Raw genomic sequence first — 13,466 nt, 5'->3', positions numbered from 1 at the left:
TGTTTCAGATTCTGTGTCTCCCTCTTTCTCTCTCCTCCCCCACTCATGCTCTCTCTCTTCTCAAAAATAAATAAACGTTAAATTTTTTTTTTTAATATCCTATGTTTAACATATGGACAAGATAAGCATTCGGAAGTTTCAGCTTGACGGATAGGAGTGTGACAGCCTTAAGAGTCTCCCCTACCTGTCATCTCCCGTGACCTGCCACCCAGAGGCAGGTGGTTCCCACGCTTGGTCATGAGACCTGCCTTCAAGGAACAGCAGCAGGTGTGGAGCCACTGGCGATGATACAGAAAGAAATGTTCAGTTTTGTCCCCTGTATTTGTGCTCTCAGAAAACAGAAGCAGTGAAGCCTTTATTGACATTTGTCGACACTCGGGATGATTCTGTAAGTGAGTCTTTGGTATTTGTGCCAGGCAGAGCAGTTGCTCCTCTGTGAACGATGAGGGTTAGAGGCGTGCGTGCAGTTCGCAGACTGGCTGCTGTGTCCAGCACTCCTGAGACCCGGCGTTTGCCGGGTGCGGGGCGTGCGCTCCAGAAGCCCATAGAATGGGCTGCCGGATGGCTCCTGGAGCTCCGTCTTCTCGATGCTGTTGTTGAGTATGTACACTTCTGATTTCCTTGTTGTGCGGATGACCAAGGCGGAAGAGGCAAGTGTGTGTGGTAAGAATAGGGCTCCTATTCTCTTCACACCTAAGCAGTGATCACAGCCACAGGGAGGAAATGGTAACATCCCAGTTCCAGACAGCCGGCCGCAGTGCTGCTCGTGACGAAGTCACTAGGGTTGGGAACCCTCTGTGACGGTCTCACTCCCATAGAGCACTTGGCCTCCACGTCTTTATGTACAGAGGGTCATGTTTCCTGTTTCCTCATTTGAACAGAGCATCATGGCCCGCCTTCAGGAACAAACTCCGCCCGGCAAAGCCCCGCCCTGCAGCACAGACCCATGGGACAGTCACAGGCCAACCATGTACCTGGGGACAGGTGAGGCTGCTCCCCCAGGTGCGGGCTCTTCCCTCTCATTTCCCCCTTCTTCCGTACACACCCCCACTCCCGCCCCACCGGTGAGGTCAGAATGAGAACTCTCGTGTTTTCCGCCCTCAGATACCTTCCCAGTTTCCCCCCGCTCCCTCGGTACCTCATCCCTCCTCCAGCCTCATCCCAGGGCTCAACACAGTCATCCCATCATGCTCGACAAGCGGGGACTGGAAAGAAAGAAGCGACAGCAGCCTCTGGCTCCGCCACGCTCGGTCCCCCTGATTTTGGCAGGGAACCCCAGACCCACATGCATTGCTGTCTTCCCAGCCTGCCCGAGCGGTACCTGTACGCACTTCCTCACCTCTTTTGTTGAAAATATTAGCCACGAAACAAAAGCGAGGTTGTCACAAATTCAGCACCTCCGCGGGCATCGGCGCTGCGGAGAGCTATTTCTCACCGGCAGGGTCAGCTCCTCTGCCCTGTGGTTCAGCTGCTTGAGTGCAGCTTTCCTTGATAAAAACTGCACCGAGACGCCCTCAAAATAAAAACCAGACCAAACCAACGTGGGATGTGGACAGAGCTGACGCACCTAGCGTCTCTGGCTCTCGACGCAGTCTGCCTTTCCGGCGGCCTGTCAGGAGAGTGGCAAGCTCAGCTTTGAAAAGAGACTAACCTGCCTTGGCTTTCAGAGTGTTTTCATTCTCTCCGTCCCGGGAGTGACTGGATTTCTCTGTTCGTAGAGGTGCCGTAGAAGGTGAAATCGGGAAAGACGTCTCCGCCTCTTACCGACACTCATGGTCTGACCACAAGCACCTTGCCCAGCCTGACGCCGCCATGGTTTCCGTTGTAGGCAGCCGGCACAATCAGGTAAGCAGCTACCCCCCAGGTGCAAACTGGTCTTTTCAGTGGCTAAACCGCTGACACTGGTGAGTTTTTCTTTTTAAAGAACCTAGAGAAAGCCTTTTACTTTTTTTATTTATTTTGAGAGAGAGAGTGCGCATGTGAGCACATGCAGGGAAGGGGCAGAGAGAGAGAGAGAGAGAGAGAGAGAACCCCAAGCAGGCTCAGCGCTGTCAGCGCAGAGCCCGACATGAGGCCCGATCTCACGAACGTGAGATCACGACCTAGGGCAAAAATCAAGAGTTGGACGCTCAACCGATTGAGCCACCAGGCGGCCCAACACTGGTAAATTTGTCTTGCAAATCAGTTCGGATACATTCTCGTTCCCCAAATGTCTTGCTGTGTGTTTGGCATTCCGTTAGCTTCCCTGAGAGAGTGTAAAGGGTAAAAAAGCTTACCCTGACGTTGGAGAAATAAGCACCCCCAGTCAGGTACTTAGAAATAGCAGGGTTTGAGTTCATCAAAGTAGGGTTTGGGTTTGGGTTTTTTTTTTTCTTTTTTCAGGAAAATTAGTCATAATCTCCTTAAAGGAAGCATTTCTCCAAACTCTTTTCTCTGATAGTTCTGTTGCCCATTGACCAAATAGTGGGAAAAAAACATAATCTTCACATTAACTTGGGCTGCATTTGTAAAAAGTTAGATAGCTCTTCAACCCAAACTCCCATTCCTTTGTTATGATCTAGAAATGCACACGGACTGTATAAATGCTGTCTTCCAGCTACAAAGGTAGTCTTTCTTCAAACTGTCAGTAAAGCAGCTCACGAAAACTTGTTTTCCTTACACTCTTTCTCTCCCAGAGCCTTGGCTGTTACCCAGTGGAGCTAGAGCGAGGCCCCCGGGGATTTGGGTTCAGCCTCCGAGGGGGGAAGGAGTACAACATGGGGCTGTTCATCCTGCGTCTGGCTGAGGAGGGCCCCGCCATCAAAGACGGCAGGATCCACGTGAGTTTGCTTCCGTCCACAGCCTTTGCTTCTGGCTCCAGACTGGGAACTACTGAAAACAGTTGATCAAAGGGAGTGCGGAAACCCCCCAGAGCTAAGCAGCCAGGTTTTCCATCACAGAACCTGAGAGCAGCCGCTCCTGGTTTGACGTTCTGACCCCTGGCGATTCCGTGTCCTCCCTCGAGAGTGCTAGGCTGTAGCTCGGTGACGCTGTCCTCACCGTCTTGACTTTGGTCCTTAAGGAAATTTACTTTTTACTGACATCATCCACATTTGAGGGCAAATGGACTCATAAATAAAATATACTTTTCATCTTATTAAAAGTCTTGGAAAAGCCAGGATAAAACAGAATCTTCAACTTCTTTCCAGAAATAATAGGCCCAGGATTTTTTTTTTTTTCCTCCTAGCTACCCTACAGAGGTAGCCAGAGATCAAAAAGCATGACTCTCCCAACTTTTACTATGATCTGAAAGACTAGAATCCGCATGGGTCGTGATCCATCATAGTTGCCCTCAATTCTGAAACACTAGCTTTGGACAGGGCAACTGCAGGCCAGATTGTTTATGGGTCTGCACATAAGGTATTTTCCCTCTTTCTCTGAACATTACTTAAAGAGGAATCTTACAGAGGGGACGTGTGCTGGCTTCAATTTTTTAAAAAAATAGCCCACTGGCATCCCGTTAGTTTATACATTAGATTTTACATTTAATGTACATTAAATTTTAAATTCCAGACAGCCTCCCCCCTACTACTCAAGAGAACTTTGGACTTCCTCCCTCTGCCACCAGTTGGCATCTGGGAAGATAATTTTTTTTAATCAGATGGTATATTCTAATAATGATTGCAGTTCTGAATTTTCCACATCACTGCCCCGTTCCCATGACTCATTTTGTAAACATGTGTCAAGTGTCTGCTTTACCCAAAGCTTTATGAGTGAGAACTGAATGAACTGGGAGAAGGGGTAGTAGCCCTAAGCCAAATAAGACCCCACCCCTCTTCAAATGACCAGACCTGTGCACAAGATCAAAAGGCGGGGAGTATGAGTGGCTATGAGTGGAGATTTCATATGAGCGGAGAATGGGTGGCATTAGAAAGTGGGTTAGGATTTCAGTAGAGAGAGCTTGGTCTTTTTTCTTCCCCCCCCTTTTTTTTTTTTTTTTTTTTTAAATCTGGGTATACTTTAAATCTGCCAGTTTTTAAAAAAAATCTCCCATTGTATTGTCACAAAAAAACCAATCAAACAAAAAACTAGGATATAGTTTTTAAAGTTTTTTTAAAAATTTTTTTAATGTTTATTTTTGAGACAGAAACAGAGCATGAGCAGGGAAGGGGTAGAGAGAGAGGGAGACACAGAATCTGAAGCAGGCTCCAGGCTCTGAGCTGTTGCGGGGCTCGAACTCACCAACTGCGAGATCATGACTGAGCCACCCAGGAGCCCCAAAAACTAAGATATAATTTTCAAAAGTTGGTTCCAAATATAACCCTCAGATGCACTAATCTCACAAAACAAATAAAAGGCAAACAGGCCTTACAGCAGACAAAGTCTGTTTCTAAAACATGTCATTCTTTCCAAATGAATGGGAGCTTCGGACTTTCAGGGTTAAATCAACTCTCATTTCAAAAGTAAGATCTGATGTTTGAAAGGGAGCTATTACTACCATGCCCAGGTTTGTTGTAAACTCTAAGAAATCAGCTTTTCAGAGAATTCTTTCTCTGGCTACTAAATTATCAAAATCTTGACTTGCTAAGGATCATGGCTGCTTTGTACTAATGACAGCTTACTCTGGTGCCACCGCCCAAATGATGAGAGTTTATCTCCAGCAAACTCACACTGTGGGGCGACCTGGGCATCCCTTTCAGCCCCATCCTCCTGCCTCCCTTCTCTCCTCCCTCTCTTTGTTAGGCTGATATCTGTACTTTGTGTCCTGTGCCTAGTATTTATTTCAGTATTTTCAGTCCTTTTATTTTTAGAGAGAGTGCAAGCAGGAGAGTGGGGCAGAGACAGAGAGAGAAAGGGGGGTGGGGGGAGGGAGAATCTCAAGCAGGCTCCTTGCCCAGTAAAGAGCCCAACGCGGGGCTTGATCCCACGATCCTGGGATCATGACCTGAGCCGAAATCAAGAGTCAGACACTCAACCAACTGAGCCACCCAGGCACCCCTCCAGTATCTTCAGTCCTGATCTGGGGCCTGAATATTCATACTAGATGCTCTGTAGACATTTGTTGGAAGTGTAGAATGGATGACAAATACTAATGAGAATTGTTTTTTTTTTTTTTCAAAATCAGCTCCCAAAACTTATTACTGGGTAGACAGGACATGAGATAGATGAAGTAGTTAGCAGGCAATGTAATAGTGTCATTCAGGAAAAAAAGAAAATGGGAGCCTGTGATACAGATGGAAAAACGCTGAGAATCAGGGGCATCTGTACATTTAGTGAGTCCTAAGCCATCCGTAAATCTGGTCGAGATCTGAGGAGGACAGAAAAAGGTGTTCTGGGCAAAGGCAATGAGATCAGCTGAGTGGGAAAGTCTCACATTCGGCAATAGTGTCAGATTTAGTTAGATCTTTACTGCAGGACAGAATCAGATTTAGAGAATGTCGTCTGTCGTCTTCCAGGTAACATGTGTTTTCACTTAGTTTTAGCCCCACAAAAACCCTTTAAGGTAGGTGGCATTTTCCCCACTTATAGATGTAAAACTGAGGCTCTGGGAGACTAAGTCCCTTGCTGGCCTCACTCAGCCTGTGACGGCCGTGGTGTGGCCCAGATCTTTGGTCCTGTGAGCCCAGCCCGGGTGTTTTCACGTCAGGCCACGGCTCATGCCTTTCTGGATTAGATTGTTCCAGGAAAGTATAGAGGTTCTCAGCGCCTTCTAAGAGAATGTAAGCAATGTGCTAGAAACATTGTGTAATTTTAATATAAACTGTAGTGGCTGTGGTTGACAGAGTAACTTTTTTGAGGAGCATAATTTTTCTTCCTTTGGTTCTCCTATTCTCCTTTGTTCCTTTTTTTGCTTTCTCTCTCCTCTCCTCTGTCCCCCATAATTTCATTTTTCAGTAACACAAACTTGAACTGTTATTCTATTTATCAAAAGATGTATTCTTCATTTTAAACAACAGAATTTTCAAAGAATGTTCACGTTTCCCTCTCACAAGTGCCATTTTTTTGTCTGCGGCTTTGTATAGACCAGTCGAGGACTCTTCCCTGCTCTGAGGGCCTGTCACAAATTTGAAAGCCATGGGGTTCTAGTCTCCTTCCCGCAATGTAGTTTTAAAGTTAAACAAAAATGACACCTGGTGGCAAATCTGTTCAATTACAAGCTTTATTGCAATTTATTCGTTGTACCGAAAGAATCAGAAATATGCAGCTTAGGACACTGAAGTTAAGCCAAAGAATGTGACTGCAATTAAGGGAAACCTCAGTCATGTTTTACAAGATACGCCCAAAGCACGCTCCGAATACCGTCTACCTTAATTTCCATTTGTCTCATTAATCAGCAGGACTGATTTGTCACTTGTCATTTGTATTTATTTCCTCATACAAATTATTTTTCTTCAATCACTTATTAAGGGAAATCTGGGTATTAGCTTTTATCTCATATATTCTGGATATAAGTATTTTTATTCTGTTTACTTTTTTCCATCCTATTATGTTTATTATCTTATTTTGGTTAGTTTTTTTTTTAAGTTTTTTCTATGTTAAGTCCACTTATCTTGTCATACCCTCCAATTATTCAAGAGATTCCTTTCTTTTTTTCCATAAATATGCAACAAAACCTTTTAATCTGTTTTCTTTTTCATAGTTGACATGTTTTGCCGTGTATACAGTGGGGGACGGGCTCGGGTAAATCTTCCTCCTGATGCACTTGAAGTCCTTTGGGGGAAAACCAGGAAGTAGATAACTTGAAAAGGAACATCTGCTTGTGTTTGGTGTGTCACCAGGTTTTATCTCATTAAATCCCCGCCCAGACCCCAGGAGGTGGGTACTAATATTGTCCCCATTTCACAGAGAGGAAAATGAGACCCTCCGCCGGCTGGAGGTGGAGCCAGGGGTGAACCACAGACATTATGACTCCAAGGCCCTGCTTCCTGGCCACTGGACTTCGCTGTATCTGTGGCTACAGACTTTCCTACCAGCTTCTGTTAAATAATTATTGAGTCACCTTCTGTTGTTATTTCTGGATTGTTTTCGTAAGCTCTTACAAATTTTTGAGCTGTTTGGAATGTCAGTAGTTTTCCATTGTTCGCTGTTTTGATTTTTTTAATGTCTATTTTTGAGAGAGAGACAGGGTCGGGGTAGGGGAGGGGCAGAGAGAGAGAGAGAGAGAGAGAGAGAGAGACACAGAATGCGAAGCAGGCTCCAGGCTCTGAGCTGTCAATATGGAGCCTGATGTGGGGCTCGAACTCACAAACCACGAGATCATGACCTGAACTGAAATTGGACACTTAACCGACTGAGTCACCCAGGCACCCCTCGGTTTATCTCTTTTAAAGCCAAACAAGCCTCTGCTTGTCACCTTGAAACATTTTTTTATTTATTTTGAGAGAGAGCACGTGCACTTGAGTTGGGGAGGGGCAGAGTGAGAAAATCCCAAGCAGGCTCCATGCTGTCAGCACAGAGCCCAACTTGGGGCTCGATCTTACCAACTATGAGCTGAAATCAGGAGTCAGACACTTGACTAAGCCACCCGGGCGCTGCTGAAATGTATTTTAAAATCACTACCATCGTTATCTTTCATCAGGTCCTTTTGCAAAAGTGACACTTGACGTATCCATGTTTCCCCCTTTTCTTCTGAAATACCTAGACAGCATTTCTAGTAAATAGCAGAGGTAGTGAGGCATCTCATTCTGGTCCCTGGTTTTATGTCACCTAGGGAAATTATTTTACACTGAAGTCACGAGCATACGCCCGTTACCGGTTTTAAATCAGTATTCATATGGATATATTCTCCAAGCTGAAGTTTTTATCTCCGAACATTTCATTCATCTAGTGCCTCATACATCTACAGGCTGTGCTGGCAACGTGAAGGGGAGGGGGCAGTTCTCCGTGGAGGCCAGGAAAGGCTTCCACGATGAGGAGCCACCAGCCCGGGTTTTAGAAAATAAATTCCAGATTCAATGCGTCTTGGAAAGTACTCTTCCTAGTGGGTCATTCAGACCCAGCCCTGTGGCATCATGTGGATCATAGAGACCTCACCTCCCCTGGCACTTCTCTTTTGGTTGAAAACTCCAGATCTCATTTGTGATTTCAAGGTGCCCGGATCCTGTTTCCTCCTCACATGCGACTTTCTCCTGTAGGATTTCTACGGAGCAAATAAATCTGGACGCTGTCTCTTCCCACTGCAGTCATCCATCCGCCCATCAGCTTTAGCAATGACACAGCACCGTGTACAAGTTAGACGGTTTGCAAATGAGTCAGTAAGGTTGAGCGGCTGTCGAGTGGACAGAGCAGAATCGAAGGAGGATGCATAGTTTCATGTTGTTCCTGTGAATGTTCCCTCTCTAGGTTGGTGACCAGATCGTTGAAATCAATGGGGAACCTACACAAGGTATCACGCATACTCGAGCGATTGAACTCATTCAGGCTGGTGGGAATAAAGTTCTTCTACTTTTGAGGCCAGGGACTGGCCTGATACCTGACCACGGTAAGGAAAGGCTCTCACCTAGAGCTGAAAAGTTACGGAGGGGGCAATGACAGAAAAAGAATGTCTGTTTGAAGGGGCTAGATATTTTGCTGGCTAGTTCAAAGGTAAACACCAGAACCATCGAAAGCTACTTACACAGCAGGGTTATTAGACTATTACCAAGTAAGCGGCTTCAGGCGTGATTTGTGTTGGGATGGAATATGTTAAGCAATTTCAATAGAAAACTTGTAAGTTGCTTTTATAGAGAAACGTGCTTGTAAAAAAAACAAGGACGTCAGAGGCAAGTGATTTAAATGTCATGAAAAACGTTTGAAATCTCTTCAAATGCCACTTACTTCCTCATTGTAAGATCTACTCCCTTAATGGAAGAGAAGTTTCTCTCAATGAAGAGTAGAAGGACTTTAGGCTTCTCTGGTCCCTTGTGGAGAACAAGTTGCTCTGACCCTACCTGGCATCAGGGAGGTGGATGGGACTGTCTGTTCTCCTGCACTGGGCTTCAGGTTCCTTGGTTGCGTTGTATGTTTTTGAAATACCACAGGATTTGAACATCATGTTTTAACTGAGAGCACTGGCCTAGATAGAGTACCGCACCACCAGGACTTGTCCCTTCTAGTTTCTGCACCCCCGCCCGACCCCGTAGAGCTTCTGAGGGACAAGTAGAGACGTGACCTCCTGCGGTCCCCTTCCAGCCTATAATTCTCTGTTATTACCTTCCACCATCTGCTTGTAAACCATACGTTCCCAATGACATCTTTGCTAACTGCGCTGTGGTTTTTTTTTTTTTTTTTTACATAGTCCTAGGCCTTTTCTCTTCCTTCTTCAGGTTTGGCTCCTTCCGGTCTGTGCTCCTACGTGAAACCTGAGCAACATTAAGGCTTTCAGGGCTTTTCTTGGTCTTTCCTTAAAAAGACTTGGTAAATTTGCATGTCTTGTAAATCACTTCCTTCTTTTTTTTTTCTTTTTAATTAAAAATGATGCTATTAAATACATCTCTTTCTATCTTCTGCACTTTTCAGTTTCCTTTTGACATTAAATTTGACAGCTTAATGCAAGAAAATTATTTGTAAATGCCCACGAACCTCATTCTGGTTACCTCAGTCGGGTGTCCTTGATTAGTGATTTTGGCATATCCATAAGCTCTATCCTTTGATGACAGCCAAATTAGTAAGCTTCTTGGACCAAGTAATTCGGTCCAATTTTATTATTTATTTCTTCTAAGTTTTTTATTGGGCTTTACTACTTAGGAAGACTTTATATATCATATATTATGTAATTAATTATAAACTGGAAAAATGACTACTGTTATTTTGGGTACATTTAAACAACCCACCCTTCGTGCACAAGTACAGCTGTCTATGTAATCTAATTTTATAGAGATGGTAATGTACATAAATTTTATTTATGAAATATTCGTACTCAGGCTATTTAAGCAGTCAGTGCAATTCGAATGGCTGTCAAAGTTCAAAATTTACTGTCCCTATTTGTTGTAATTCTAAAATTTAATAATGTTCCCCTCAAATCACTTTTTGTAGGTGATTGGGATATTAATAATAATCCTTCGTCTTCAAATGTGATTTATGATGAGCAGTCACCATTTCCCCCAGCGTCACATTCTGCTTCCGTATTTGAGGGGTCCCCCATGCCAGTAACTGAAGAATCTTTAATGAGAGCTCAGATATGTGAAAAGACAGAGGAATTAAAGGGCGGTGTGCCTGAAAAGAAAAGCACTTTAAATGAAAATCAGCCTGATAAAAAGCAGCACTCTTTTCTCCAGAAAAATGTGAATAAAAGGGATCCACCCGGCAGTCATGGGCATGGTGACAAGAAAAATCTCTTAAAAGTAGAAACTGGCGTTACACAAAGAGGTAGATCTGCTAGTCCCAGGAAGCCAGCCAGCCGACATGCAGAAGAACGTTCGGACAAGATTCCCAGTCCTCCCACCACTGACCCCAAGAGAAGACCCAGAGACCGGTCCCTCAGCCCCAGGAAAGGGGACAGTAAAAGTGGTCAGACCGGCAGCAGGGCAGGTTCTGGGCAGGATCACTGTGGAAAAAGCAGAGGACGATCTTCAAGCCCAAAGAAGCAGCAAAAGACTGAAGGCAGCAAAGGCCGACCAAATACTGAAGCCAGAGGACTAGAGTCTGAGAGTCAGAGAGGAGGGGGCCGCGCTAGGGACGGTGCTGAGCAGATCTCGGACGGCAGGGAAGGATCAGGTGCTGCCAGGAAAGACACAAAGCAGAGCCAGTCTGGGAAAAACAGAACAAGGTCCCCAGAGAAAAGAAGCAAGAGAACGGATGAAAAGTCTCTTCCGCCCAAAAAGACTAGTAACACTGCTAGTAGACCAGAGTCTGAGCAGGAAGAAGGAAAGAAGGCCACCGTGGGAGAGACAAGTTCTAGCAAGGAGAAAACAGGAGAAAATGTCAAAAAATCAGAAAAGCTGAAGCAGGACCCTGAAGAAAGGATGGTTTTAAACAGAATGGAAGACCCCCGAGGAAAAGAACAAGAGGCAGCCGACAAAAACAGAGAGGGTGGAGGGTTCCAACCTGAGAGCGCTTCTCCCGTTAGGAAAACACCAATCACTCCAGGGCCCTGGAAGGTGCCAAGTGCAAATAAAGCCACAGGCACTACTGGTGTGGCCGAGAAACGGCTGTGACCTTTGGTATAAAACAAAGAAAAACAAGTCGTAATTTTTCCTTTCTAAAAAGCGGCATTTTTCAAAAACAAAAGTCATTTTTTTTTTTTCAGAAATTCTGAAACACACACATTTTACTCTGAACATCAAGTTACCCAGGCTGCATGAAGGGCCTTCAGGACTGCTAAGGACCAACCGTCCCCCGGCTGGCTGCCCTCCCGCGCGCTCATCCGACATGCCCGGCTCGGGTGCCCCGGCCCGTCGCCGTGAGTGTCCATGCTGATGTGCACACAGTGTGGTCACAACTCACTTTATATCTGTGCCAAGTTATCTACTGTATCACGTGTGTTGTATCCGTCTCACTCAGATAATTCCACAGTAATGAAAAAACTAGGTTTGGCTTGGAAGTTGATATCCTCAATAGCATGCTGCATGTTTACAGAGAGAAATATTTGAGTCCTTGCAGAAGAAGGGATTGTTAGCTCGTCATTAAAGATGGCGGTTGCCTCTTCTAACAGCTACTGGTGATGGCCCAGGCCCGGTTTAAAAATGCAACTCCAAAACATCACTACTGAAAAGAAAAACAAAATGTAGTCAAATATCGACACTTTCTTCCGGATTTTAATTCGGCTGCATAAGGTATTCTGAGTAACTTTCAAGATACCACTTAACAATTGAATGTTCAAAATGAGACCGTGTACTTTCAGCACTGGAGAGCTCACCTGCTGTGTGACCCAGCCCTGATGCAGTCTTAGCGTCTCAGGTCACCCCTTTCCTTCAGTTATTTCGTTATGAAACCAGAAAGCAGCCTGTGGAAATAGTGCTCACGGCTGTTCAGAGAAGAGCCACCACATTTCTGTTTCCGGATATTTGGGTTGGACCTACTACTAATTCATTAATTGTTAATACATAGTACATATCTGGAGAGTCCAAAAACCAGACAGATTGTGAGGGACTCCATCACGAAACAATCTGGTGGCAGCCATACAAGTTCAGGTGTTCAGAGGCAGAACCTGCGTGAGCCCTGCTCGGCAAGAGGATAGACATGGCGGTAGACAGAACGTGCTAGATCGTATTTTAATTTCTAGCTACATTAACTTATTTAAAAAGCAAGAAAGGGAGACTAAACATTTGCTTAGCTTGTACACATTTTCGGAGTTCTTTCTAAAAGTCTAGTGAAAGATGTTTGTTGGGAGGTAGAGACCGTTCTTAACTCCGTAAGATAGACCCAGGTTTTTCAGTCCCCTGAAGCAGCATTCAGTAGCGACTATAAATAAAGGAACAGTCTCAGAACAAAACCATTTTATGGGGTATTTGAACACCCCTGTTCTGTCACCTGGGTTCATCTTGTTATTGTGAAACACGTTATGTCCAGGTCGTTTCCTCTTAGAGTTCGACTGTGAAAGTCTTTAATGTAACAACAGAATCTGCCCCTGTAGCTGAGACATGCTTCCCAGAGTGAGAGTTTGAAATCCCCTTTCATCCAGAACTATATTTACCCATCTATTGTAACTACTTGAATAGAGAAAAATTAGGAGGCTTGATAAATGCTAAGAATTTAGTACCACAGAAATGATTTATTTTCCCAATAGTCCACAATTAGTGATAAAGATCCTATTTTTATTGTTAACTGTGACATAACTTTGATGTCCTCTGTTGTCAGTCTGACGTGGCTCTTTCCTTCCTAAGTAACCTGTCACTGTACTGATTATATACTGACTTAGCAATGTGGCCTTGGAATGCTAAGCAAAATATGGATGTACTGGTTGTAAATGTTTATATATTGTACAGTACCTTTATATATACACTTGAGGTTCTGATTAGAGAAAGAGATCTGTAAATCGCTCGTTATTTTTTATATAGATATTAAAAAAACAAAAACAAAAAACTGTTTATGACCTGCATTTCTTTTACTGTCGGGTTTATTTAATATTGCTTTCTTTGTGGAGTGGATTCCCATCACAGTCTGAGTCCTCAAATAGATTGTGTTCCCCCCCCAAGTAATGAACATTCAAAATGCTACAAATCAGGGAGACTCATAATGATGATTTTACCTGTATGGCTGCCTTTCATCCGTATGTAAACCTTGAAATGGGCTTGAGGTAAATATCACTGTGCCTCGTCATTGTAAAGAAAATAGCTTTGCATAAATAATTTGCTGTCTATCCCCCAAAATCTTTTATACCGTCAGGGAGAGAAAAAGACTGGTCTTTTTCTGTGCATTTTAGTATGACCAGCATGCAGAGAATATGGTTTTATGAAAGCAAGGAATATTCAAATTGAACTGTGTAACAATTTGACTAATCACCTCCACAAAGATGTGTTTAAGCTGAAGTTTAATCCATAGTGTGCCCCCGGAACTACAGAACACTG

General features: G+C 44.3%; 2 protein-coding genes across 11 annotated transcripts in view; one reads left to right on the top strand and one right to left on the bottom strand.

Moving 5' to 3' along the window:
- The window catches only part of MAGI3 (membrane associated guanylate kinase, WW and PDZ domain containing 3), a 246,433-nt gene extending 234,839 nt beyond the window's left edge, over positions 1–11,594 (top strand). For 2 of the 3 annotated variants that reach the window (XM_053891021.1, XM_019457884.2), the window contains 5 exons: positions 882–984; positions 1,719–1,845; positions 2,676–2,819; positions 8,323–8,461; positions 9,994–11,594. In XM_053891021.1, coding sequence (XP_053746996.1) covers positions 882–984; positions 1,719–1,845; positions 2,676–2,819; positions 8,323–8,461; positions 9,994–11,114 — 1,634 coding nt within the window. In that variant the 3' untranslated portion in view covers positions 11,115–11,594. Of the gene's footprint in view, positions 1–881; positions 985–1,718; positions 1,846–2,675; positions 2,820–8,322; positions 8,462–9,284; positions 9,376–9,993 lie in introns of all 3 variants that reach the window. The other variant, XM_019457885.2, reaches the window with a different exon arrangement.
- PHTF1 (putative homeodomain transcription factor 1) overlaps positions 6,122–13,466 on the bottom strand; it is a 93,815-nt gene continuing 86,470 nt past the window's right edge. For 5 of the 8 annotated variants that reach the window (XR_008418055.1, XR_008418061.1, XR_008418062.1 and 2 more), the window contains one exon: positions 6,122–11,664. The gene's annotated coding sequence lies outside the window, so the exon portion shown is untranslated. The remainder of the gene's footprint in view (positions 11,665–13,466) is intronic. The other 3 variants (XR_008418060.1, XR_008418058.1, XR_002082264.2) reach the window with 1 other exon arrangement.

The sequence above is a fragment of the Panthera pardus genome, unplaced genomic scaffold (assembly GCF_024362965.1).
Source record: "Panthera pardus isolate Hobbes unplaced genomic scaffold, ASM2436296v1 HiC_scaffold_11, whole genome shotgun sequence".
Lineage (NCBI taxonomy): Eukaryota > Metazoa > Chordata > Mammalia > Carnivora > Felidae > Panthera > Panthera pardus.
The sequence above is the reverse complement of the archived record's forward strand: the minus strand, read 5'-3'. Positions and strand labels throughout refer to the sequence as shown.